General features: G+C 38.4%; 1 protein-coding gene across 1 annotated transcript in view; it reads left to right on the top strand.

Moving 5' to 3' along the window:
• Positions 1-26,900, top strand: part of auh (AU RNA binding protein/enoyl-CoA hydratase) — a 208,128-nt gene that overhangs the window by 166,235 nt on the left and 14,993 nt on the right. Inside the window, exon 7 of the mRNA XM_028804872.2 lies at positions 25,870-26,057. Within this exon, the coding sequence (XP_028660705.1) occupies positions 25,870-26,057 (188 nt within the window). The remainder of the gene's footprint in view (positions 1-25,869; positions 26,058-26,900) is intronic.

A 26,900-nucleotide genomic window follows, 5' to 3' on the forward strand; every position in this document is an offset into this window, starting at 1 on the left:
GAGCTCCTTTGACCGCATGTTGTCTGTTCACAGTAAAATCTTCCACATGCAAGCACCACACCTCGAATCAACTCCAGGCCTTTTATCTGCTTAATTGATAATGACATAATGATTGACTTGCCCACACCTGCCCATGAAATAGCCTTTGAGTCAACTGTCCAATTACTTTTGAGCCCCTGAAATGAATGGATTGTGTTAAAAAAATGCTTTAGTTGCCTCACATTTTTATGCAATCGTTTTGTTCACCCCACTGAATTAAAGCTGAAAGTCTGCACTTCAACTGCATCTGAGTTGTTTCATTTAAAATTCATTGTGGTAATGTACAGAACCAAAATTAGAAAAAAGTTGTCTCTGTCCAAATATTTATGGACCTAACTGTAGTTAATGTTGGAAGCACTTTCTAAATGTGTTTTGGCTTTCTGGGAGAAAAAATACACCATATAGTAGTTGAAAGATTATGCATTGCTGGGATCACCATATTTCTTAGCATTTTCTTGAGTTTGTACTAAGGAAAACATTATAAAATTTAGCAGTTATTCAGAAAATCTGTTTGGTAACAATTTTTTTTAGGAGACTGTGTACAAAATGTTAATTTTATTTGCTTTTGTAATATTAACAGTATTACTAATACTCTCTTCCTGCTTATGTTAGGCCTATTGGAGACACTACACTCCTACAGCAGTCCTATAGATGTCAACTTTGCAGTTTTAAAACACATAGATGGCTTCAGTTTCTGTTGAACCATGTTCATCTGCATTAGAAAATTATTCTTGTGCAAAGACGCATGATTCCAATTGATATACTGTTGTGCCTTACAAACTGGAGAAAGGAGTGGTTGTGCTGTGTTTATTTTACTACAAGGGAAAATGTTATATGGACTTTGTTTTTGTAGTATAACTACACAGGCTGTTTTGATTTATAGATTTATTTAGGTTTATAGGGTTATTATTGTCGCGTGTACAATGTACACCGGAATTCTTAAATAGACATTTGTGATGGAGAAGTACATTGAAAAGTAACTTCTAATTGGTGAGAGAAGTCTTGTACAACACTGTATTCGTGACTGACAACAGATTCACACTTTTTAGTATGTTTAAAACATGTTTTTGGAATTATAATGATCTTGAAAATTTCCCTGAGGTTTTAGGAATACATGGAAATTTATTTAAGTTATTTGATAAATTCATTTTTAGTTTCTGCAAGATTAAATCATACACAAAACCATCACAACACAGTCATTTATCTCAGCATGTGACTGCAGCATGTTCAAGAACGAACAATTGTACCTGCCTTCCTGTTGCCATTTTTGCTAAACTACAGAGAAGTCCACTGAAGATCAGTTACTCTTCCAATATTTTGTCTTCACAGTGAATGGATACAAAATTACAAATACGAAATTAAAATGACAATACAAAAATGAGACATTAGCTCAGTTGAGCTATCTAGTTTTAAATTAGTGTTTCTTAAACAGGGATGCAATCTTTATGCTTAATTGTGGTTCGTAAGTTTTCCTTTCAAAACCTCTCTGCTCCATGTTTGTTTATCTGAAAAAATGGTACAATGTAGAATTTAGATATATTCGGTTTATCTGCCGGAAGGAATGAGAGGTGAATTATTCACTGATTTTGTAATTACATAGAGCTTTCAGCAGTGCAGTAAACATTGTACAATACATACAGTACATAATACAGGCTCAGCCTGCTGAGACATGTTATATTCAGGCAGTTGCTGCACATCATGAGAATGTGATTAACAAGGATTTATTACTTTATTTGTTTGATATTAGAGTACCATTTTTATAAATTGTAAATTATACCTTGCAAAATGCAGGAAATAATAAATAGACCTGATATAATACAATTCAATGTATGCTTTCTCTCATTAATATTACCACACACATTAATGAAAATATCATAATAAACAGTAAAGTGTCCACTTCTGCTGAGGTGCCTACTCAATTAAAAAGAAAAAATCTATGCGGTGGTAGTTTTAAGTTACTTTGCATTAACTGTCCAGTTGGTTAAATAAGTAAATAGTCTACAAATATTTTACCCAGTATTTTAATTTTAAGTGGCCTGTTCATGTTTTTGAAATAATGTATTTTCAGTGCCATCCTCTTACATAAAAATAAAATATTTTGACATACAAAAACATTTCAAGGAAACTGTGTATTTAATTAAATATACCTTCTTTTTATGAAACTTTTTCCTTAAAAAAATCTTTGTTTCTTTCCTGTATTATTATATGGGCCCCCAATGTACTAGTTACGCTACTGTAAAGGAACCAAATTATATTCTGAAAAAGTTAAATCCAAAAATAACTAATAATCTCAAGGACAAATTAAATACTTTTAAAAAGAACAAAAACTGTAAAGAAGAAAAGTGTCAAAGTCTAAAATGGTAAAGGCAATGCCTGAGGACTGAACTTAAGCATTGCTCAAATTTTGTTCAGTCTGATCCTTTCAGGCAACTAAACCATATTTAATGGATGCATCTGTGTTACTGGCAATAATTAGAAGCCATGTCTCCTTAGCCTCTGGTCTCAACCCCTTACAGAAAAAAAGACATTTTGGTAAATCATGGCATATTGAACATAATAATAAAGTAGCCAATATAGGATTTGTTGTATTTTGTATGACTGAAGGACTATCTGTTTCAAACTTTTATTAGATTGTTTAATATGTGAATGTTAATATGTTGAAAAAAGTAGTTTTTGTATAATGCTAACAACTGACATTTGTTGCAATAGTTAAACATTTCGGCTAATTAGCAGTCTTTCAAAATGATGAGAGTAATAAACCATCTGAACAGTGCAGTTATCATTCTGCAATCTGATTAGTGCTGCAGTATTGATCTACAAGTACTGCACCTAATCATAAAGCAAGTCAGGCTTGCATTACTGAAAAGTTTACAAATAGGCTTGTTGAGTTTATTATAGTGGATGGAAATTTTACTTAAAGAATATTGTTTTTGCTCTAAAAGTGTTACAGGAAAATTTCCCACTCCCAGTTCTTCATACCTTCCGAATTTAAATAAATGTGGAAGTATAATTCCATACTTTTATCTTTGGCACTGGAAAGTTCTTTTAATGTAAACTTATCTGAAGGCCAAGAGAGCCCCTTTGATCTGAACATGGTGGTAGCATGGACCTGAACAACAAAGAGCAAACCAAACTAAATGTCTGAGGTTTAAATAGGACCGCTTCCTTCAAGATCCTCTCTAATGATCTTCTAATCATTTTCACCTGATTTGGTGCATCTGATTCTAATTTTAGTTATTTGAGGTAGAGATAAATGTATATTGTATAAATAAATGCTTATTTTTTCCACATGTGAAATTTACCTTTATGTTTATTTAAACTATACTGTACAATGAATTACAAAACATAGCTTGAATTGTCTGTAATATTACATCACTTTTATCTATAGATACTGTTTAAATGAAGATCAAATCCTTATGTTAAAAAAAATGGCTTTGGGTGTACTTGCTTTTTCACATGAATATTATATATTAAACTAAACTACAGCCAAACATACTGATAAATTTAATTTTTTTTTTTGTTTATTTCTTTCCTGATTTAGAAACTTAACCATCCTGTGGTCTAATTGTATTCTTTTCTACTAAAGTAAACATCTCAGAAGCTCATTATTACTAATATTTGAATGAGAGGTGTCCACTCCCTCTGTAGGTACATGTGAATTTCCCATTGGGATTAATAAAGTATCTATCTATCTATCTATCTATCTATCTATCTATCTATCTATCTATCTATCTATCTATCTATCTATCTATCTATCTATCTATCTATCTATCTATCTATCTATGTACACAAATTATGTGTAGTTTAAGCAGGACTTTTAGCTTAGAAGCTTTGGAGCTTCTTTGTGTGATGCTGCCATGGTTTTGGGTTGGCCCATAGTACTGGAAACACACCTTAACTGCTAGATAGCTGAGGTCACTGCTTTATTCCCATAAAGTATGAATGAGTCTTGCATAAATGGGCAGCACATCTGTGGTATTGTAGGTGTGGCTTTGGCACCATCTGCAGACATAAGTAAACTGATCCCTTAGATCAAGAGAATCCCATCTTTACTTTTCTTTGGTTTCATACCTGCTAAGCTTTGTTGTGGTTATGGGTAAAGAATATTTGTAGTGCTCTGCATCCAAGTCAGGAATAGCCTCCAATTTGTGCTTCTTTGTAACAGTGGTAGCATATTTTGTTTAATTTTTTGCCCTATTACTATCCCAACTACTTATTGGAGGCACACTCTGAGCAGTATCATTAGCTTCATTTGGCATTTTCCTTTAATACTGATGTATGCCTTTTTCTTTAATGAAAAGTTTTCTAAATAGCACACCGCCATATACAGACATCCCATATGGCTGACATAGTTATAATTAGATGCTGTCACAGTTCCTAGTTAATGTTGTTCTGTAATTGAGTTACGGTTACACATTGCTTTTGCAGATTCCTTGCCAACATGTTTGACACAATAAGAATGTGGCATTTATTTTAAGTAATTAACTCTGCCAAGAGGTGATGTCTTATTATGCTAGCCTCATCTGCTATTCCAAGTAAAATGCCTCTCATCAAAGGTAATTGCAGCCTTTCTATTTCCATCTTTCTATCGCTCCTGATCACTTTTCTCAGCTGTCATTTTGCATTAATTGCAGGTCATAATATTTTACTCACAGATGGCAGGAGTTTTACTCAGTATTATGACTGCCCAGTTCAAAATTTTGGTTAAAATTGTTTGGATTTAATGCTATGTTTACCTGTCAGGTAATTTTGTCATTTAATTGATAGTGCATTAATGCATTTGAGTGGCACTTTAGAGGGGAATACTAATGCTGAAAAGAAACTTGTTTTTATGCTTTATATTGCTGCTTTACTCTTAATGAATAATTAATAGTTGTTACTAAAATCATAATGATTTTATTTATTCTTTAATCTCTCATAAGAGTGTAACATCCCAGGGAGTAAAGCATTGTTTTTCAGGTAAAGGACAAGCATCATTGAGAGACATTCTTGGTGGCTGATTCACTAATACGGCATGTGATATTTTCATACAAAATTTTGCATTTAGCCAAGCAAGCGTCTGTCTTCATGACTGTACATTTTGTGGGAAGTTTTTTCTACATAAACTTGCTTTCTGCTTCTACGTTGTGTTGAGCAGGCAGTAACATCACTCATATTAGAGCAAGAGTTAGGAAATCTATAGATGGTGACATGCAGTTATTTTAATTTAGAGTCTTATTTTTAATAATGTAATAAGCTGTAATTAAAAGTGGTAGATGCTACAGTAAACCTTAGTTCTTTGTTTTCTATTTTTGATGAGCTGCTGATAATAGAGCTGTCTGTTTTGTCACTTTTAAGTAAGAGTGGCTGATACTGGCCTTTTGCATCAAACTGTGTGTAGTTGGAATTGACTGTAAAATGTTTGTGTAATCTGTATGAACTGCTTATGTCATGTTTGAAAATCTTTGACTTTTAAAATAGGTTAAGGGTCATCTAACTTTATTGAAATAATGTGTCTTACTGTGTAAAGCCCTTCCAGTAAATGGCACAGTAATGCAGACTTCCAGTAGTACAGTTTACTTTCAGTCAGAAAAACACATACCAATATGCCCAACAGAACAGAGAAAGCGATAGAATTTACTATCAATTACCTTTAGTTATGCGGCTGAGGTAAGTTCATGGTATTTGTGAGAGGAACCTAGAGGACCACATCTGAAATTGCAGGAATAAATTATGAGATTTTTGTTTTATTTCATTTCACTCACTTTTTAAGAATTTATAGTTTTTAGTTACTGTATTTGTTTTCTTAACTCTTAGCCAATCCATCCATGGGGCACAAATAAGCTAGGCAATATGTAATCAGCTAATGTGGCATCATTGGTGCCAGTATGAGTTCATTATAAAATATCCATTTTAATGAATATGTCAATTAGTAGATTAGCAGTACCTGATCACTGTGGTCCATATTTTGTTGAGTTCTACAGGAAAGTAAATTCATTGGTAAGAATTTCTCATTAGCAGAATATTCAGGTTCAAGGTGCAGAACATCTAACTCCATGGCCTGTTTTGTGACCACAGTAACATTTTTTGATTTATGTTTGCCATTAAATGAAAGTCCTATTGCATAGCTGTTTCATGTGATACACTGTATGAGAATCTTTTCTTAAATTATAATGCATCATGGAAAAATGAGTAGAGGGTTTATTTTGGGGTTATGCCATTGGTTGCAGAGCATTGGACCCAGGTTTAATTGCGTGGCCACTAATTCCTTCATGTGATGTCTGTTCTTGTATTTGCGTGGCTGTATGGTTTTCTTTCATAGTCTAGAGCAGTCTGTTATTTGTATAGACAAGTCTAAAATTGCTTTATGTGGATATACTGTATGAGTGTGGTCATTCCTTCTGAATGTGTCTAATCTAATATATGAGTGAGGCTTTTCCGTAAGTCTGTGGCTGCTGCTGACCATAGCATTGGCCACTATATAAAGAGATTGTATTTACTACATATGTCATTTTTTATTTGTACTATTTTGTACACAATGTTGCAATATACGTACATTATATTGATTATACTTTATATTTACTCAGTTCTGTTTTATATTTAGTCATATTTGTCTTTTATAACAACACATAAAAATCTGATAATTTGGTTGCATTATTCATCTTGTATACATTATTTGTCAGACATCTTGGAGTGAAGTTCTGTACTGTAAAATTTATACTCCATTTCAATTAGTTCATATTTTGCAAAGAGTAAATTGTTAGTTACATTATTTGTACTGTATCTTGTTAGAATATTGCAGTAAATTATATTTGCCCAGAAATAGAATAATTCAGAAAAAAAAAGAAAGAAAGAAATAGAAATGGGTGAAACCATTTTTACCAACCATAAAAAAGTTTGATGTAATTAGGCTGGCTATGGGACTAGCAAGCAATGAAAATTTAGAGTGCAAGTTAACAATGGAAATGCTTAAAAATCGCAGATGATTTAGCGTAATAAATTAGCAGAATGCAGCTGATCATTCCATTAAAAAAAAAATGAAAGAAAGAAAATAGAAGCTTTCCTTATTGCCAATTATGTTCTGTTCTGGTGAGTTTAGAAATAAAAGTATAATTTGTAAGTGCTTTTACAGCTCATTGATGTGACTAATCAGCTAAGACATGCAGCCGTTTAACTTTTAGTACATAACTTTTGAAAGAGGAAATTTAGAAAGGGCAGTGAGCTGGATCTCTGGCTAATGAAAACACCATACAAAGGCCAGAAAAAAGGGAATAGACACGATAATCGCACTTCGGGATGCTCTTCGCCGTCTCGTCCTTTTGGAGGAGGTCCCAAAAGAGTTTAGAAACCTCACAACAGTGACTTTGCTTTTTCTTGAACGAGTGGCGCACTAATAGGAATGTCATCACCATCACTGAACCACATAAAAACTGCATTTTCAATGTCTTCAAATGCAGCAGTTCGCATACGTTTGCACCGAGGCCCAAGGTTTGCAACCTCAGATTTTTCTTTTTTTTTTTTTTTGCTCAGTCTTTAAAGAAAATTGACAGTATCGATGGCGAAATTCTGAATTCACAGGCAACATCTTTTTTTTTTCTTTTTGCCATCATTGAGAGCCACACAAATTTCTAGTTTTTTTTTCTAATGTGAACTATTGTCATTTTTTCATGTCTGCCATTCCTATAGGAGGTGACAATGACTTAAATTTCAATGGACGTTTTTCAAATGTTAACGAGCAATAAGCAAAAGGTATCACAGAAAACAAACGCAGCAAACAACAATTCGAGGAAAGTTCGAAGAAAGAAAAAAATTTACAATGTTTCTGAGCTGCGACCACAGAACTAACTGATCTATGGATGATTCATTCAGGCATTTCAAGGTCTCTTTGGCACTTCGTTGTAATGAAAGTATCTGCTGAATGGATTTCATAGTAACAAGATTTCTAAAGACTCTGTCATATGGAGAGACTGTTGGGACCACAAAAATACTTTGTTGTAATGATATTCGTTGTAACGGAATTTGATCTGTATTTGGTTTTGGGGTTGGTGCATCAAAGCTCACCTGACACTGCTTGTTTTTGTTGCACAGTACGCTTGTAATAAATTTGCACCTTTCACCCCCCAATTGTGGTCTGTGTCTTTCCTCTCCGCTGATCCCGTTCAGCTCATGATCTATCAGATGTCCAAAGTGTGGGTTGGGTTCACTTTCCCTCCACACAGAATATCACAACTTGGTGTAAGGTGAGATCCATGCACACTCATGCACACATCCATCCTTACTCATTTAGAGGCGATTTAAAGTTGTCAATTATCCTAGAATGCACACCTGTGGGATGTGGAAAGGAAACACATACCAACTGTGGGAAGAGCATGAAAACTGTGGACAGGTAGTGCCAGCTACAGTTTTTGCATGTTAAAATCATAAAGGCAAGTTTTCTACCAATGTTTTTCTCTAAATCAGTGATGAAATGAGCTGCTGAGTAAATATTTAATAATTTCCTTTTTTTTCCCCAAATATTTGTATGTTTTTACTCATAGTGTTGTTTTAAAGCACCAGACAGACTGCCATAATCATCATGTTTTAATGGCAGTATGGAATTGCAGAGGCATAGTTATTTGTTCAGCTGTGCCTTTTGGCAGCTTGGACCCAGAGTGGTCCATAACATAACCAAGGGTGAGCCGGGCAAATGAGGACACACATAAAAAGGTCTGTGCAAAGTGCTCAGCTGCTTTTGTTTAAAAAAAACAGTGTTCCGAAACTGCAATGCTTCATCCATTAAATTAATTATTCATAAAAACAGGTGCTCTTTGTTGAAAGATAAGCCATAATAAAATGGCATAAAAAAGTGCATAAATCATGCTTCTCTTTCTTGTTATTCTCAAGTCCAGGGCATCTTCCACTATCTGTCTCCCCAGCTCACCCTGCCCCAGGCCTTGAAGCTGGTAAAGACACCAGCAGCTGCATTCACTTCCTCCAGCTCTCGCCACGACTGCCGCCGTTGGCATCTGCTGTGACGTTCCAAATCAGAGGATTCTAGGCCTTCTTAACATATGTGGTTGTACTACCATACTATGCAGTAATGCTGCCTTAGGATTTCTTTTCCTGTTTTGCAACAATCAGATTTTAAAGGCAGGCACACAGCTTTGTTAAACATGCCACCTCATTTCTGTGTGCACCATTGCCATTGTTGCTGATAAGCCCAATCACTGTAGTTAAACCAGTAAAGTTGTTGATGTGATACTTGTTCCTATTCCTTTGTTTTTACTTGATTGGTCAGCCTGATGCACACGAAAAGCCGTCTGGCTGTATTGCAGGCCTGGTGTCTCAACAGCATGCAGACTCTGCTACATATATCATAAATTAGTTTCTGTGCTCTAGATTTCATTGTAATATGTTCAAATGATAATAAACTTTTGTTTTATTATGTAGTAGCACATGTACTATAAATAGAGTACTGTCTTGGCTGAGGGAAGGCAACGGCTGTCAGGAGCTCCAGTATTTAAAACCTATGTAATAGAGGTTTTGTTACTTTGTTTTTTTTTTTCTTTTCTTTAACCAGCTGTAGTCTGCATAGTTGGACCTGTACAGGCCTAGACACCCTAATTTCTGGACCAGGTTAGAAGGGTATGAGGGTCTGTCAGCAGAACTTAATTCTTAAAGAAACTAGCATCAGTAGTGGATTTGAGCAGAATGTTTAAGATAAGGACTAAAACATCATCTGGGTTGCAACACTTTACCTTTTTAAGGGCTTAGTACACATCACGTCCAGTGAGTTGTAACTTGCTGGTTCATTGAATGACCTAAAGGAGCTTAATATTGAACTTCTAGCTCTACTGGAATCGATTCATCTGTAGTGTCAATTTCATAGTCATTCCTTTTAGATAGATAGATATTTTATTAATCCCAAGGAGAAATTCATATATTCCAGCAGCAGCATACTGATACAAAAAACAATATTAAATTAAAGATTGATAATAATGCAGGTAAAAACAGACAATAACTTTGTATAATGTTAACGTTTACCCCCCTGGGTGGAATTGAAGAGTCGCATAGTTTGGAGGAGGAATGATCTTCTCAGTCTGTCAATGGAGCAGGACAGTGACAGCAGTATGTCGCTGTAGCTGCTGTTCTGTCTGGAGATGACACTGTTTAGTGGATGCAGTGGATTCTCCATAATTGATAGGAGCCTGCTTAGCGCCCATCGCTCTACCACAGATGTGAAACTGTCCTGCTCCGTGCCAACAATAGAGCCTGCCTTCCTCACCAGTTTGTCCAGGCGTGAGGCGTCTTTCTTCTTAATGCTGCCTCCCCAGCACACCACCGCGTAGAAGAGGGCGCTCGCCATAACCATCTGATAGAACATCTGCAGCATCTTATTGCAGATGTTGAAGGACACCAGCCTTCTAAGGAAGTATAACCGGCTCTGTCCTTTCTTACACAGAGCATCAGTATTGGCAGTCCAGTCTAATTTATCATCCAGCTGCACTCCCAGGTATTTATAGGTCTGCACTATCTGCACACAGTCACCTCTGATGATCACGGGGTCCATGAGGGGTCTGGGCCTCCTAAAATCCACCACCAGCTCCTTGGTTTTGCTGGTGTTCAGGTGTAGGTGGTTTGAGTCGCACCATTTAACAAAGTCATTGATTAGGTCCCTATACTCCTCCTCCTGCCCACTCCTGATGTAGCCCACGATAGCAAACTTTTGCACGTGGCAGGACTCCGAGTTGTATTGGAAGTCCAATGTATATAGGCTGAACAGGACCAGAGAAAGTACAGTCCCCTGTGGCGCTCCTGTGTTGCTGACCACAATGTCAGACGTGCAGTTCCCAAGACGCACATACTGAGGTTTGTCTTTAAGATAGTCCATGATCCATGCCACCAGGTATGAATCTACTCCCATCTCTGTCAGCTTGTCCCTAAGGAGCAGAGGTTGGAGCTGGTGACAATTTGTAAACTCGGCCACATATATCATGAAATAATATCTGTGCCTTAAGTTTGTTGTGCACTTTTTGCCTGCATGATTGCCTTCTTAAATTCATATCTTATATCATATTTTAAATTTTAGTTTTTTTTGTTTTCTTTATATGAATATTCCTGTTTTTATTTAATTTTTTTTTTAGCTTAAACATGAATATTCAAGGAAGATTAAGAAATGCTGCGCCAATCTTGTATGGAATAATTAAAAATAGGCATATAAAATACTAGGTTAGGCTCTTTTTGGCAGGGTGGTTAATGCTAATGTTAAATATAGTTAACAACCTGCACCCATTGTTTGTCAGTGTGGAATTTGTGTGTTTTCATCTATCCGTCCTGGTTCATAATCCTTTATCTTCCATTTGAAATTATAAAAGCTTTGAAAACCAAATTTAATTTTTCAAAAGTTGTTTTTTATGTTCTTGACACCATGCCAGATGTGAATGTCAGTGATGGTGTTGCAAGTGAGTTGTGAGCAAATGAGAATTCAGAAAAGTCGGTTTAACTTTAAATAAGTGTGCATTTTGTCAGTGAATCAAAGTAGTGTAATGTTGCTGGGTGCTTGCACACTGTGTTTAGTATAGTTCTCTTAACTTGTACTCTTCCAAAACCTTACCTTGTATTAATAAATCCACATTTACTATTAATTTTAATAGTAAAATATCTTAATGGTTCCATAGCAATAACTCAATTTTTACGCAAATCTTCAGTAGGATTCCCAAGTACAACATATTTCTATGCTATAACAGTAGAATATAGGAAAATCTAAATGAAGTGAGCACTTTCACTTTAACTTCACGTTCTGTTACAGTTCCAACCTCAAGATGAGGTACACAGAAATTTTGAGGTAAGGTTGGTACACTTGCTGATCATGCCACCAGAGAGTGAGAATGTGTTAAATTTCGATTAGCACATGCAAGTGAAAATTTTGCTGTATTTTGTACATGTGACTGTATTAACCCAGTTAAACTAATGGTAAAATGTGAAAGTTATTGTTTCTTTGTAGGTCTATCTTTAATATTCCATACCAGTAAGGTAGTTAAATGCATAATGTAAGTTGCCGGTTTCTTCAGTTTCACAATGTTCACTAAAAGGAACTGACAAACTTTGTGTCTGAGAAGTGTTCTTACCAATACGTCAAGTTAAATATGACCCATCTAGGACCATCTCTGTTGGACAGGCTTCATTCCTTAGTGTTACAACAATGTCTGAGAGTGTAATTTAGGGTGAATAAAGCAAAATGGCACACTTTTTAGGTCATGCTGTTACTGCAAGAAAGAAGTATCAGTGGGTTTGATATGACTTCATTTTACCTCTTTAAAATAAAAAAATTTAAGTGACATCGAAATGACAACAGGAGTAATGACTTAAACATTTGGAAACTGTAACGCTCCTAGAATAGGCCCCAGCCCCCACTGACCCTGAATTGGTATTAATGAGTCTTGTGAGTATTATGTTTCTTCATTGTCTCCTATGAACATAAGGAGTAGTTCTAAATATACTGTGTGTTGCCAATTTCATCATCTGTCTGTGTTCTTGTAAGGGATATGACAGAACTGATGATAAACTATAGTAGTGCAAGGTCCAAACCCAAAGCAGTGGTTTAAAAAATGTAAAAACAATGGCATGGAAGTGTCTGAATTTCTTTGAGAGTGTGTGTGTCATTTTAATTTTGTGCACTTGCAAAATAGATATATCAGTCCAGACACAGAAGACGTGTAGTGGTACACAAACAGCTCTCATGTATGTAGTCAACTGGAATAATGTAAAAATGGTGTTGTTTTGTTTGTGTATAGGATCACGTGTATAGTAGGGATGAACTGACCCTAGTGCTGTTTCACTTTGCATTTTGTAAACCCTGCTTGCCACTTTTTTTAGATTCTGACACAGGCATTTTGGTTTGACCGTAGTACATATAAGGCTAGTTAACTACATTTTTCTTGATAAGTAATATGGTTAAAATAACTAAGAGGTCTACAGTAACTCACAAAAGTGAGTACACCCCTCACATTTTTATAAATATTATATCTTTTCATGGGACAACACTGAAGATCTGACACTTTGGTACAATGTAAAGTAGTCAGTGTACAGCTTGTATAACAGTGTAAATTTGCTGTCCCCTCAAAATAATTAAACACACAGCCATTAATGTCTAAACCACTCGCCACAAAAGTGAGTACACCCCTAAGTGAAAAATGTCCAAATTGTGCCCAATTAGCCATTTTCCCACCCTGGTGTCATGTGACTTGTTAGTGTTAAAAAGGTCGCAGGTGTGTTAAATTTGGTGGTATCGCGCTCTCATACTGGTCACTGGAAGTTCAACATGGTACCTCATGGCAAAGAACTCTCTGAGGATCTGAAAAAACAGAATTGTTGCTCTACATAAAGATGGCCTAGGCTATAAGAAGATTGCCAACACCCTGAAACTGAGCTGCAGCACTGTGGCCAAGACCATACAGCAGTTTAACAGGACATGTTCCACTCAGAACAGGCCTCGCCATGGTCGACCAAAGAAGTTGAGTGCACGTGCTCAGCGTCATATCCAGAGGTTGTCTTTTGAAAATAGACTTATGAGTGCTACCAGCATTGCTGCAGAGGTTGAAGGGGTGGGGGGGTCAGCCTGTCAGTGCTCAGACCATACGCCGCACACTGCATCAAATTGGTCTGCATGGCTGTTGTCCTAGAAGGAAGCCTCTTCTGAAGATGATGTACAAGAAAGCTTGCAAACAGTTTTCTGAAGACAGGTAGACTAAGGACATGGATTACTGGAACCATGTTCTGTGGTCTGATCAGACCAAGATAAACTTATTTGGGTCAGATGGTGTCAAGCGTGTGTGGCGGCAACCAGGTGAGGAGTACAAAGACAAGGGTGTCTTGCCTACAGTCAAGTATAGTGGTGGGAGTGTCATGGTTTGGTGCTGCATGAGTGCTGCTGACACTGGGGAGCTACAGTTCATTGAGGGAACCATGAATGCCAACATGTACTGTGACATACTGAAGCAGAGCATGATCCCCTCCCTTCGGAAACTGGGACGCAGGGCTGTATTCCAACATGATAACGACCCCAAACACACTTCCAAGATGACCACTGCCTTGCTAAAGAAATGTCTCCAGACCTAAACCCTACTGAGCATCTGTGGGGCATCCTCAAATGGAACATGGAGGAGCGCAAGGTCTCTAACATCCACCAGCTTCGTGATGTCGTCATGGAGGAGTGGAAGAGGATTCCAGTGGCATCATGTGAAGCTCTAGTGAGCTCCATACCCAAGAGAGTTAAGGCAGTACTGGAAAATAATGGTGGCCACACAAAATATTGACACTTTGGGCACAATTTGGACATTTTTCACTTAGGGGTGTACTCACTTTTTTTGCCAGTGGTTTAGACATTAATGGCTGTGTGTCAAGTTATTTTGAGGGGACAGCAAATTTACACTGTTATACAAGCTGTACACTGACTACTTTACACTGTATCAAAGTGTCAAATCTTCAGTGTTGTTCCGTGAAAAGATATAATAAAATATTTACAAAAATGTGAGGGGTGTACTCACCTTTGTAAGATACGTGTGTGTGTGTATGTATGTGTGTGTGTGTGTGTGTGTGTGTATATATATATATGTATATATATATATATATATATATCCATCCATCCATCCATTTTCCAACCCGCTGAATCCGAACACAGGGTCACGGGGGTCTGCTGGAGCCAATCCCAGCCAACACAGGGCACAAGGCAGGAAACAATCCCGGGCAGGGTGCCAACCCACCGCAGGACACACACAAACACACCCACACACCAAGCACACACTAGGGCCAATTTAGAATCGCCAATCCACCTAACCTGCATGTCTTTGGACTGTGGGAGGAAACCGGAGCGCCCGGAGGAAACCCACGCAGACACGGGGAGAACATGCAAACTCCACGCAGGGAGGACCCGGGAATCGAACCCAGGTCCCCAGATCTCCCAACTGCGAGGCAGCAGCGCTACCCACTGCGCCACCGTGCCGCCCTATATATATATATATATATATATATATATATATATATATATATATATATATAATATTATATTCAAAAACAACCTGTAATCAAGCAATATGAACACATATGCTTATATCAGTATATCCCTAGTTTGTACCATTCCACAAAATATAAAATTCAGATTTCTTAAAGACATCTGGCCCTGAGGATTAGATAAGAAAATAAGAAATGTATCTGCATTTGATTTTCTCCTGATATTGTTATGTCTTCCTGCATCCCCAAAGATTTGCAGGTTAATTGGCAACTTAATTTTGGTGTATGTATGAGACAGACAGACCGACAGAGATGAGAGTGAGTGCGTGTACTGTAATAGATGGCTCTGGTATCACAAGTAGATTTCAGAATGTTGCATGTTACGTTGCATAAATACATGCCCTTGCAACTCATGTTAAAGCTTCATTTTTGTAGATTCTCAGAAGGCAGAAAATGTAGAGTCAGATCAAATAGACAAATGTTATGATACCTGTAATGGTGGCTAACATTTCTATGAAATCTTTAAATAAGTACTTACCTAACTAATGGTTGCAATATCACTGCATGTTTGCTTTGTCTTCGATAGCAGAATTCTTTGCTGTAAGGTGAAATTTAGCTCCTTTGTTGTTTTTGTCCTCTGCTTTGAGCTGCACACATACTATATTCATGTGTAGCTCAAAGGCAGGTTTACAAATCTTAAATACAGTACAATCAAGTCATAACTTTAAATAGCACAGCCATTAATTATTGAGTAACTTTACAGCCCTGAATAGCAGAAGACAAAGTTGCACGCCACAGTTGACATTTTAAAAGTCTTTCTTAAATGGACAGTAAATATTCTGCACAAAAAAAAAAGTTATATTCTAAAATTTGTGCAAATTGGACAAGTATTCTCATAATACTAAGCTGTTTGACTAGCAGGCCTAGGTTAAATCCAAATTTTATCCCATTGCTGCCAGCCTGGTATCACTAAGTTTTACTGTACTTTACTCTATTTTCCTGTTGTCATCTGTTTATTGTCTTTTGTCCTATTTTAACTTTCATTTAATGGTAATCTTGACACCATCCCTTTCTTTTTATGTATATTTTTAGGGTGCTCTTGTAAGGTATGCACTTTTAGCATGTAGCAGGCCATCACAGTTTCTAGTATATACAGTACTGTACTGAATATTCTAACTGACAGACCAGTACCACTGGTGTTCATCCACAGTGCATGTTTATCATTTTCTCTTTTGAGATTATTTGTAGTTTAAGTTTAGCTAAATCCAAAGTTGTAATGGAATATACTGTATGACACTACAATTATTTTTGCATGGGCATGACTTACAAACTGAACATCGAAGTAGCAGATGACTCATGAGCTTATTCTCGGTCTACCCACATACTCTCTGATAAAGAATTTTATCAGGTTCAGCAACAGTGTTTTAATTAAAGGAATAACTAGTTACTTTGCTTTGTTTCTTCATATACCAGCTAGATACTTAAATGAAAAATAAATTGCATTTTAAGATCTGTCATGTTAGTCTTTGCTTTGTTGCTTATTTAGATATACAATTTACAGACAAGGTACTTGTATAGAAAAGGCTATGTTCCATGTATTGTAGGTGTTCTGCATGCAGTACTGCAGATATTTGAAGTACAATAAGAAAAACTTCCACATTTACATAATTTTTTTCACTCATGACTTTATTCTCTGGTTTATCCAAAGCAATGGCACTGTGACGATGCGGGTTCTGCTCCTTGCTCCCATCTTGCTTTCAGGAGCCCTTGAACACGACACCGTCGGTAATGTCACCGATGAGCTTAGCAGTGAGGCATAACAAAGGAACAAGGGTATGGTGCAAAAAGTGCAAAGTGCTTTTATTAAATAACAACAAAACAAAACAAAGTCCAAATTAAATAAAGTGCAGTGTATCAAAACGTCAATTATTAAAAAAAATAATCCATAAAAATGAGTGAAAAGGTGGAGGTTAAAAACACCATGGAAAAATTCTTTAAAACGAATGAGGTTAAAACAATGGCTGGAAGCTGTCCTTTAAAAATAAAGCACGGTGTATTCCTACTGCTGACTGGCGACTCCACTGTTTCTCCCATTCAGGCAATACACCAGGGGAGTCACCCTAGCTGCAGCTGACCAGCTCTGCCTGCTTCTGCTGGTCGGTTCACCTCACCGATCCCTGGCTCCAGTAGGCTTCACCAAATAGCGACTTGGGATCCCCAACGACCAGGGTGCTCACGCTGGTAAATCCACGTCCCAAGTCCTGACTCCCGCTACCTTGTCGGCCTTACGCGGCCAGCCATCCTTCTTCTGGTAACTCCCGCTCTTTACTAAATGTTCAGCGGAGCGACCACAATCAACTGCTCCTCAGGTGCCGGCCAAACACCCAGGCTCAGCTGCATGTGAGCCTGCGCTCTCTTGCTCGCTCTCCTGCACTGGCTTTCTCCTCCTCCTTCCTGCCTTCTCCTGCAAACTCCTGTTATTTCCTGCTCTCTTTCTTCTTTTTCTTTTTCCTGTTAGCCACCTCGCGCTTCTATTTAATATTACGGGGACGTGGCTCAGCTGTGGCAAATCAGCAGCTCCCGGGAACAATTGCGGATGCGGACGACTCCTCACCTGTGCACTTAAGCAAGGACCACCTGCATCACGATCTCCCCCGGGAACCGCTTTTGCCATACTACCACATCCCCTTTCTAAGCCGCGGGTGTGGTGATTATCTATTTAAAAAGTGGCCTTTGACATGAGCTTTGGACCCGCTATACCACAGGCACATTCACTGTGCCTGCACAAGACCCTGTTGCTTATCAGGGTTAGAAATCACACAGACCTGAGATAGTGTACTCCAACATTGTAACAACCACAAAACCAGCAGTAGCATTAGGATCCAGTCTTCTCTACCACAAGGCTAAAGCCCGTTGCAACTCATGAGCCCTCTATTAGCAGCTTATGCTTCAAATTCCTTATTTCTGGTTCTTTTCAATGCAAACTACTTTATAAAAATATATTTTTAAAAACTACAGAAACATAATACAGTTCCAATAAAGGGACGTGGGAGTAAGGTTAAGCAGGTTTGAAAATACAAACTGTGTTTTATTTTGATTTATTTTACTGAGTAATAATTCTTTTAGGTGCTACAACCCATATTCAGCAAAGTTTATAGTATGACATCTGGACAGAAGAGAGACAGTTCTTTTTACTTAGAGTGGACATTGGCTTGGACTAAGTTGGTAAGATCAGGATCGGAGGAGGGAGAGCACGAACGTGACTGAGAGAATAAAACTGAAAAAAAGCTAACTTTAAAGAACCATAAATTTACACCCGATCTGGCGCTGTTCGTTTTCAAATAATATTGCATTAGTGCAATGATGTTTTCTAATTGGTACTATTCAGATCATACAACGATTTGTTCAAAATGCCACATATATTTGTCTTTCTTTTTTTCCCCGGTGCTGCGTTGACATCATGGACCAGAAGGCGTGAGCTTATTCAGTGCGAGCAGAAACGCAGGTGGCCAGTTGCTGTGCATTACAACTTGCTTAACCTCATGGCGATCAATGGACATGTACCGTACAAGGCATGCACGGGTCCACTGAGAACAGTGTTCTTTGCTCACCTTGTAGAGGAACTTCGTCATTGCTTTTTACAAGCAAAGGTGATGGAAAAAGAGGATGCAACATCGACAAGCTTTTGTTCCAAGACTGCCGCTTCCCCCAGAAAAGCAAACTCAGTCAGTGTCAGGTGCCCCTTTAATGTAATAGGAACCACAGCATAGAGAGAAGTGTGTACATTGCAACAGGTCCACATGTCATAAATGTAGGAAGGACGGTCCTTCGGTATGTGGGAACTGTTAATATTTGAATTAAATGATTGCATATAGCGTGGAGCTGACCTCTCTTGTGCTATTTTTTCTCTGCATGTCCTGGAGTACAAAAGAAACACCACCATGCACCCAAATATGGAGACTGGGCAAGATCGGGGAAAAAGAACAAAACGCTGTCACTGATTACAACTGCAAAAAGGTCTGCGAATGACTACGAATAATATGAATAACTAGCCAACCCGCGGCATACCATACGCCGCATAATTATGTATTGATGGGTGAACACTTGCTGAACGACACAGTTGTCCAAATGGGGTGGGTTTGTGGATGCCATTGTGAGTGAATGAAAAGATGGACCTCTGGAGAGAGCAACATGCAATTGTCCGTGACTGAAAGCGGGATCGTCTGTGACGATTGAGGCCACGCTGGTGAAAGTTACTTCGTCGGTAGGGATAAGTTTCAGCACTTGTTCATTAAGGTGTAGCGAGTCTTCGTTGTTGACGCTTAATATAGCTTGCGTACTGAATTGTTCCGGAGTCACAGTTGAGAAACACTTTTTTAATATCTTTTAACCACAGGGAAAAAAATTAACATGTGAAACATCCGTAATGTAATAAGCCACCAAGAAAAGTAACATTGCAACAATGCACGCTACGATCCGATCGCTGTAAACAGAAGTGAAAACAAAATTGAGGCCGGTGCATTCTTTAACTGCCTTGTAGCGCAATGGTAGTGCTGCTGTTTTGCATAAGGAGACTGGAAGATTTTGGGTTCGCTTCCCGGTTTCTCCCTGTGTGGATAGCGCTTTGAATACTGAAAACACCGGTCTATCAATGTAATGAAGTATTATTATTCTTATGCGTCCTGCGCTCTCTCTCTCGCGCGCCTGTATGCGTGTGTGTGTCGCTCGCTCTCTCTCGCTCGCTGCACGTGTTTCTGCAGGCATACCAGTAAGTGAATGAAAAGATGGAACTCTGGAGAGAGCAACATACAACTGTCCGTGACTGAAAACTGGTTTTGGCAGATACATGCACATCTTTTTGAAAGTTTGGCCCTGTGCCTTATCAATTGTCATTGCAAAGGCAAATCTAACAGGAAATTGTCTTCGTGTTAAAGTAAAAGGCAAATTATCCGCGACAAACTGTTTTACATGCTGCATACCAACCTGCGGCGTAGTATACGCCGCATAATCACGCTGCTTTTTTAATGTTTTTTAAGCAGAGGGAAAAAATTAACATTTGCAAAATCCGTAACGCCGCTTTCAGTAAGTACAATGCACACGCGTTTAATTTGTCAGCCACTTTTTGCCAGCCATCTTTTCTGGTTTGGGCTGCTTTTGCAGTGTTACCACTTGTGCATATTAAATCTTGAAATCCTTCGAGTAACTTATTAACTAACTAGCACCCACTCACCCAGCTTGTGAGAAAAAAATGTGCCGTTCTTTCATCATTTTGTTGCAGCCTATCAAAGACTTGCTGATCATGTTTTCTCTCTCTCTCAGCAGCACACGAGCCTCCCCAGCCCCCCCCCTCTCTCTCTCTCTCAGCAGTACTCAAGCCTCCCCAGCCCCCCCTCTCTCAGCAGCACGCGAGCCTCCCCAGCCCCCCCTCTCCCTCTGTCTCTCTCAGCAGCACGCAAGCCTCCCCAGCCCCCCTCTCTCTCTCTGTCAGCAGCACGGAGCCCTCTCCCCCTCTCTCAGCAGTACGCGAGCCTCCCCAGCCCCCCCCTCTCCCTCTCTCTCTCAGCAGCACGGGACCCTCCCCAGCCCCCCCTCTCCCTCTCTCTCTCTCTCAGCAGCACGCGAGCCTCCCCAGCCCCCCCTCTCCCTCTCTCTCTCAGCAGCACGCGAGCCTCCCCAGCCCCCCCCCTCTCCCTCTCTCTCTCAGCAGCAGGCAAGCCTCCCCAGGCCCCCCTCTCTCTCTCTCTCTCTCTCTCTCAGCAGCACCCGAGCCTCCCCAGCCCCCTCCCTCTCTCAGCAGCACACGAGCCTCCCCAGCCCCCTCCCTCTCTCTCTCAGCAGCATGCGAGCCTCCCCAGCCCCCCCTCTCTCTCTCTCTCTCAGCAGCACGGGAGCCTCCCCAGCCCCCCCCCCCTCTCTCTCTCAGCAGCACTCCAGCTCCCTCCCCCTCTGTCTCTCAGAAGCACGCTAGCCCTCTCTCTCTCTGTAACATTGCAGCAGCTGTATAAACACTTTTTTTTAAAATGAGTTTTAAGCACAGGGGGGAAAAAAGGAACATTTCAACAAATCCGAACTTTATTTAAAAGCCAAGCAAGATAGTAACATTGCAGGAGTTCACCATTTTTAATCAGGCGACTGACAGTAGTGGAGTCAGGCACAGAGAAGGTCAGCTGCTGAGAAAGCGTCTCGACTGTTGCAGGGCGGTGAAGCAGGTGAGACGCTAATGAAAAAGAGGCACAGGGGTTATTGGTTTTTAAAGACTGCTTCCTTCATTGTGTTTTAACCTCAGTTTTAAAGGATTGCACGGCTCTCTCTGTCGCGCTGCCTGTGTTTGTGTGACTCTGTCGCGCTGCCTGTGTGTGCGTGGCTCTCTCTCGGGCTGCCTGTGTGTGCCTCTGTCTCTCTCTGGCGCTGCCTCTGTGTGAACCAAGGTTCCACTGAGGTTGACTAATGAAAAGTCAACGTGGCTCAGAGCTGCATGTGGACTGTGGCACAGACAAACTGAAATGACGGCATGTTTTCGGAGGCGTCGCATCCGAGTTGGTGGGCGTGGCTCTGTGAGTTGTTGTCGTATCCAATGGGCTTAGAGTTGGTGGGCGTGGCTCCTTCCTACGTGCGCCATGGGTGTCTTACTTGTCGGCAGCTTAGTGAATCCACGCCCCCTTCCGGCGTGCTTTACATGGTTGTCTTGCCTTAGTGAATTATATATATAGATGTTGCATTAGTGCCACAATGTTTTCCGAAATTCATACAATGAATAATTCCACATATCTTATATACCTATGTCTCTGTTTTTTGTCAGTGCGGCTTTGACATCATGCAACATAAGGTGCATACTAATTCAGCATGAGCAGGAACACTCAATAAAACTGAATAAAAAAAAATCAAGTGACAATGAGATACCAGGAAGGCATGATTCACCAGCGTTTGTGTGTCAGCTTTTATCCCTCCAGCTCAGAGAATTTCCAGTTCCATTGTCTCAAATCACCACTCACATCCACAGTTATTCCCAGTTTCAGAGAAAAACTAACAGCTTCAGATCTGGGGTGGTGGTGGTGGGGGGAGGGTGGTGCTGTATCGTGATAGTGACTGAGAGAATAAAAGTGAAAAGAAAAAAAAAAGTTAACTTTTACAAGTACTATAAATATTAACAATAAGAGCAGCTCACTATTCAAAATAGTAAATTTGTGCATCAGCCAGAATCGAATCCACAGTCTCTTGATTACAAGTCAGCAGTTCTTACTGCTGCACCATGGATGCTGTCGCATTATACTTGCACCTTTTGTGAAAGTGTTTATTTGATATTTGGACTTCAGCCTTCACACATTATACAGTTCATGTCTACATTTTGTCATTTTTTTCTAAAACATGAAAAATCTTTCTGTTTTAACGATGTGTTTACATAGATTGTTGTAGACACGGAACACACATGAAATGCATGTGTTCCAAATAACGATATAGTATTTACCCTCTAAAACTCCAGCACTTTCCTCCAAGATAATCAAGGCTTGAGCTGGGTTGAACATTAGATCAGTGGGGTGGGTGGGGGGATGGTAAAGCAGGCTGCTTGCAGCTTGTCTTGATTGGAACATTTACAAGACAAAAGAAGTTGACGGAGAGGTGTGAAGGGATTTAAGGTGGGCCGGATTTACGAGGTTTTTTTTTTTGTAGGCTTTGGTAATTCTAGTGTTAATAAGATGCACATTTTTTAAGAGCTTCAGAGAGAAGTAATCAAAAAGAAATAAAACTGTATTCACTCTATTTGACCTCAGCTACTGCACATAACTTATTATCTCAAGAGCTAATGAAGCTTTCTAAATAAGGCAACAATGTGAAATATGATCATGCTGTACTATAGACATAGTTGGGAGTAGACTGGGGGAGTGCAGGTAATTATTGTTTCTGCATACAACTTACTGGTAATTAAGTTGTTTGATTAGTGGAAACTTGTCTCTTCATCATAATCTTAATGTTTACTTAATCAGAAGGAAAGTAGCCACTTAATCAGTATTTTGGATCAAAGTTTAAGTTCACATTTTCCAAAAGTAATCAGGTTCATGATAGCAGATGACTTACCTGTTATTTTAAGAAATGACCTGACAACTACTAGCTACAAAATTCTCATAAGGTCCCATGTGATTCTTGTTTATATATATATTTATGTATGTATATGTTTGTGTGTGTGTGTGTATATATATATAATATAGACCAATATTTCTGTTGATATTTGATTTTACCCATTTCTGTTTGATTGTGTTTGAGCAGACTCAGTCCTGAACACCTAATAAATATTATGTGTAAGGCCATGCTGAAGCACGTATCTCAATTCTCAATTAAGAGTAATTTTTCCATGCAGATACTTTAATGTGTGCAAAAGTAGTTTCAAGGTGTCTGTCAGTCCATGGGAATTATGTTTATAAAGTACATAGTGATAAGAATTTTCTACCTTTTAAAACTTGTTTCTGGCATTTTAAAACGTATATCCTTCATTGGGGTGGCAATTGGTTGTCCCTGTTGAATTTAGAATAGATGTCTACTTTTTTCAAATCTATACTCTGTCAGAGCAAATCCTGAACATGTTTATGTCATTGCATGTTTTTACATTTTAACAATTGTTATTGAAAAGTTCTATTTTTATAATGCAAATTGTTTTGCATAAAATTAGGCATAATTTTAACAAGATAATGTTTTATCTATTTTTTTATATATGATGCTGAAATAAATTGGGCTGACTGTTGGAGCATCTAGCTAAGAAAATGGGTCTAGTTAATAAAGTATCTATCTATCTATCTATCTATCTATCTATCTATCTATCTATCTATCTATCTATCTATCTATCTATCTATCTATCTATCTATCTATCTATCTATCTATCTATCTATCTATCTATCTAGTTGAACATAAGGAAATGTATTCAGATCACATGTTACAATTCAAAAATGCTCTCTTTGCTGTGAAAACTATATACTACTCTAGCATCTTTAATACAGGAGGGAAAAATACTAGAACTCTTGCACCTCCACCAACCCCCCAAGTTGCCTTTTTGGATTTCTTCAACACAAAAACTGAAAAAATCCACCAGGAACTATCTTCTTCTACCCCAGTAAAAAAATTAAATACTTTCCACTATCGCCCATATTCCCTTACCAAACACCATTCTCAGAGTTCAGTTTACCAGCTGAAAATGATATCTCTGAGCTTATAACAAAATCTAATTCTTCCACTTGCCAATTGGATCTAATAATTTCAATCCTTGTTAAGTTCTGTTTGCCACATATTTCCTCCATGATAACTACTATAATTAACTCTTCCCTTACCACTGGCATGGTCCTCCTCTCATTAAAAATGACCTCAATATCACCGATTTTGAAAAAAACATGGCTTTAGACCCCTGATATTCTTCATAATTATTGGGCCAATTTTCAAATCTTCCATTTATATAAAAAAATCTAGAAAACATAGTTGCCTCCCAACTTCAGTCCCATCTTTCAAAGTATAACCTCTTTGAATAGCTTCAGTCTGATTTGTGTTCTTGTACTTCTTGATCTCAGCTCTGCATCTTACACCATATCCCATCAGATTATTTTGAAACATTTAGCTAGTTTTGGAATCTGTGGATTTGTCCACCAATGGTTTTCTTCCTACCTCACTGACAAGAGGCAGTTTGTTGAAGCGAAAGGCTTATCGGAGGATGCAGTAGTTACTCAGGGAGTTTCACAGGGCTCTGTTTTGGGACCGTTTTATTTTTCTCCTCTACATCTTTCCAATAAGCAATGTCTTTTGACACCATGACATTAAATTTCACTGTTATGCTGATGACACACAGCTTTATCTGTCCACTAAATCTTTTTCTGTTTTCCCTAACACATATACTTACAGAATGTCTCCAAGACATAAAACCATCGATGTCATAATTTTCTCCAACTAAATAATAATAAAACCGAGGTTCACCGCATTGGTTCTAAATCTACACATGTTAAGGATAACAATTCTTCCATTTTAATTAACAGTACTATTACAAACATCTCTTCCCATGTTAAGAGACTGGGCATTATTACAGACAGAACCCTCTCTTTTTCATCCTATATAAATAATGTTTCTCTGACTGCCTTCTTTCATCTGAAAAATTTCTAAGCTCCGCCTGCTCTTACGCATCACAGTATTGAAGTATTGGTTAATGCCTTAGTTACTCCATGTATAGATTACTGCAGTGCCATTCTATCTGGCATTCCTAAAAAAAACTTATCTGTCGCCTTTAGCTTGTACAAAACACATCACACCTATTCTCTCCCAACTCTGCTGACTCCCTGTCTATTATTGTATACAATTAAAAATACTGCTGTTAACATTTAAAACTCTCCACAATCTTGCTCCTCCTTACATCACCGATCTTTACCAAAAGCTTTACTTTCTTTACCACACATCAATCTCTCATAGTGCCCCTTCCCTCTCGCATCCGTTCGCTGAACTCAATAACACAATTTAAAACTGCTCTCAAAACATCTTTTCAGACTGGCACACCAACTATGATTTTACCTCTGTTACTGCCAGCTATGTTTTATGTTAGTTACTACTTTTGTAGCCTTATTGCTATTTGATTTTATTGTTCTACTTGCTTGTATCTTTATTGTGGTTGTTTAAATCTTTGTAAGGTGACCTTGAGTGCTAAGAAATGTGCCTATTAAATAAAATATATTAGTATTATTATTATTAGTATTATTAATCAGTCAACCAAGAATAGAATTTTGCATATTATATCCATTGCCTCATGTATTCAATTCAAATCAATATTCAAGAATTACATTTAGGTAGGACCTTGATATATATCGCTTCTGAAAATGATATTCAGAAATGCATTTCTTATAGGTGGAACTCAACGATTGCCTCGTGTCATTGGTATGGCACTTGCCAAAGAACTGATTTTTTCTGGACGCACAGTGGATGGAGTAGAGGCAAAGTCATTGGGTTTGGTCAGTCATGTGGTGGAGCAGAATGAGGTGGGAGATGCAGCCTATAGAAGAGCTTTGGACTTAGCACGAGAATTCATCCCTCAGGTAAACATTGCCTTCCATAATATATAGTAGATAGGGATAAGGAGAAAGAATCGATACAGCTGAGGACAACCATATTTCTTGTCAAGATATAGAGTAACTGATGAACTGAAAACAAGTACAGTGGAACCTCGGGTCACGGCCGTAATTCATTCCAAAACTGTGGTCGCAACCCGATTTGGTCGTGACCCGAAGTAATTTCCCCCATAGGATTGAATGTAAATACAATTAATCCATTCCGGACCGTACAAGCTGTATGTAAATATATATTTTTTTAAAGATTTTTAAGCACAATAATGGTTAATTATACCATAGAATGCAGAGTGTAATAGTAAACTAAATGTTTACTTACTTCTTCTGTAATGTTTACTTCTTGTGCTTGGGCTCTCTTGCTCGCGCTCTCTCTCTCTCGCTGCACAGGGAGAGACTGAACACGTGCGGAAATCATCGGCGCTTGCGAACCGGAAGGGAAACTGGCTTGTTTGTTATCCGAGTGTGTGTTTGTGAACAGATGCAAAAGTTTGGCGAACTTTTTGGTCATAACCCGATTTGTACGTGGTCCGAGACATTCGTGACCCAAAGTTCTACTGTATAAGGATTTTTTTTCTTTCTCTGTAGCAATGCTGACATAATGCATTACAGCTTGTGGTTAACAATTAAAGGAATGCATTTTATTATTATTTGTTACCTGCACCAAATGCTCATCTGATATTTGATTTTACTTGTTTTTTTACAATATTTTATAGTAATGAAAAAGCTTAGTAAAAATATTCATTTTGCAATTTGCAAGTATTGTCATATTAGAATTCAGCATTCAGGAATACAAGAAATAGGTCTCTATTTTAC

This window comes from Erpetoichthys calabaricus, chromosome 7, assembly GCF_900747795.2.
Source record: "Erpetoichthys calabaricus chromosome 7, fErpCal1.3, whole genome shotgun sequence".
Taxonomy (NCBI): Eukaryota; Metazoa; Chordata; class Cladistia; order Polypteriformes; family Polypteridae; genus Erpetoichthys; species Erpetoichthys calabaricus.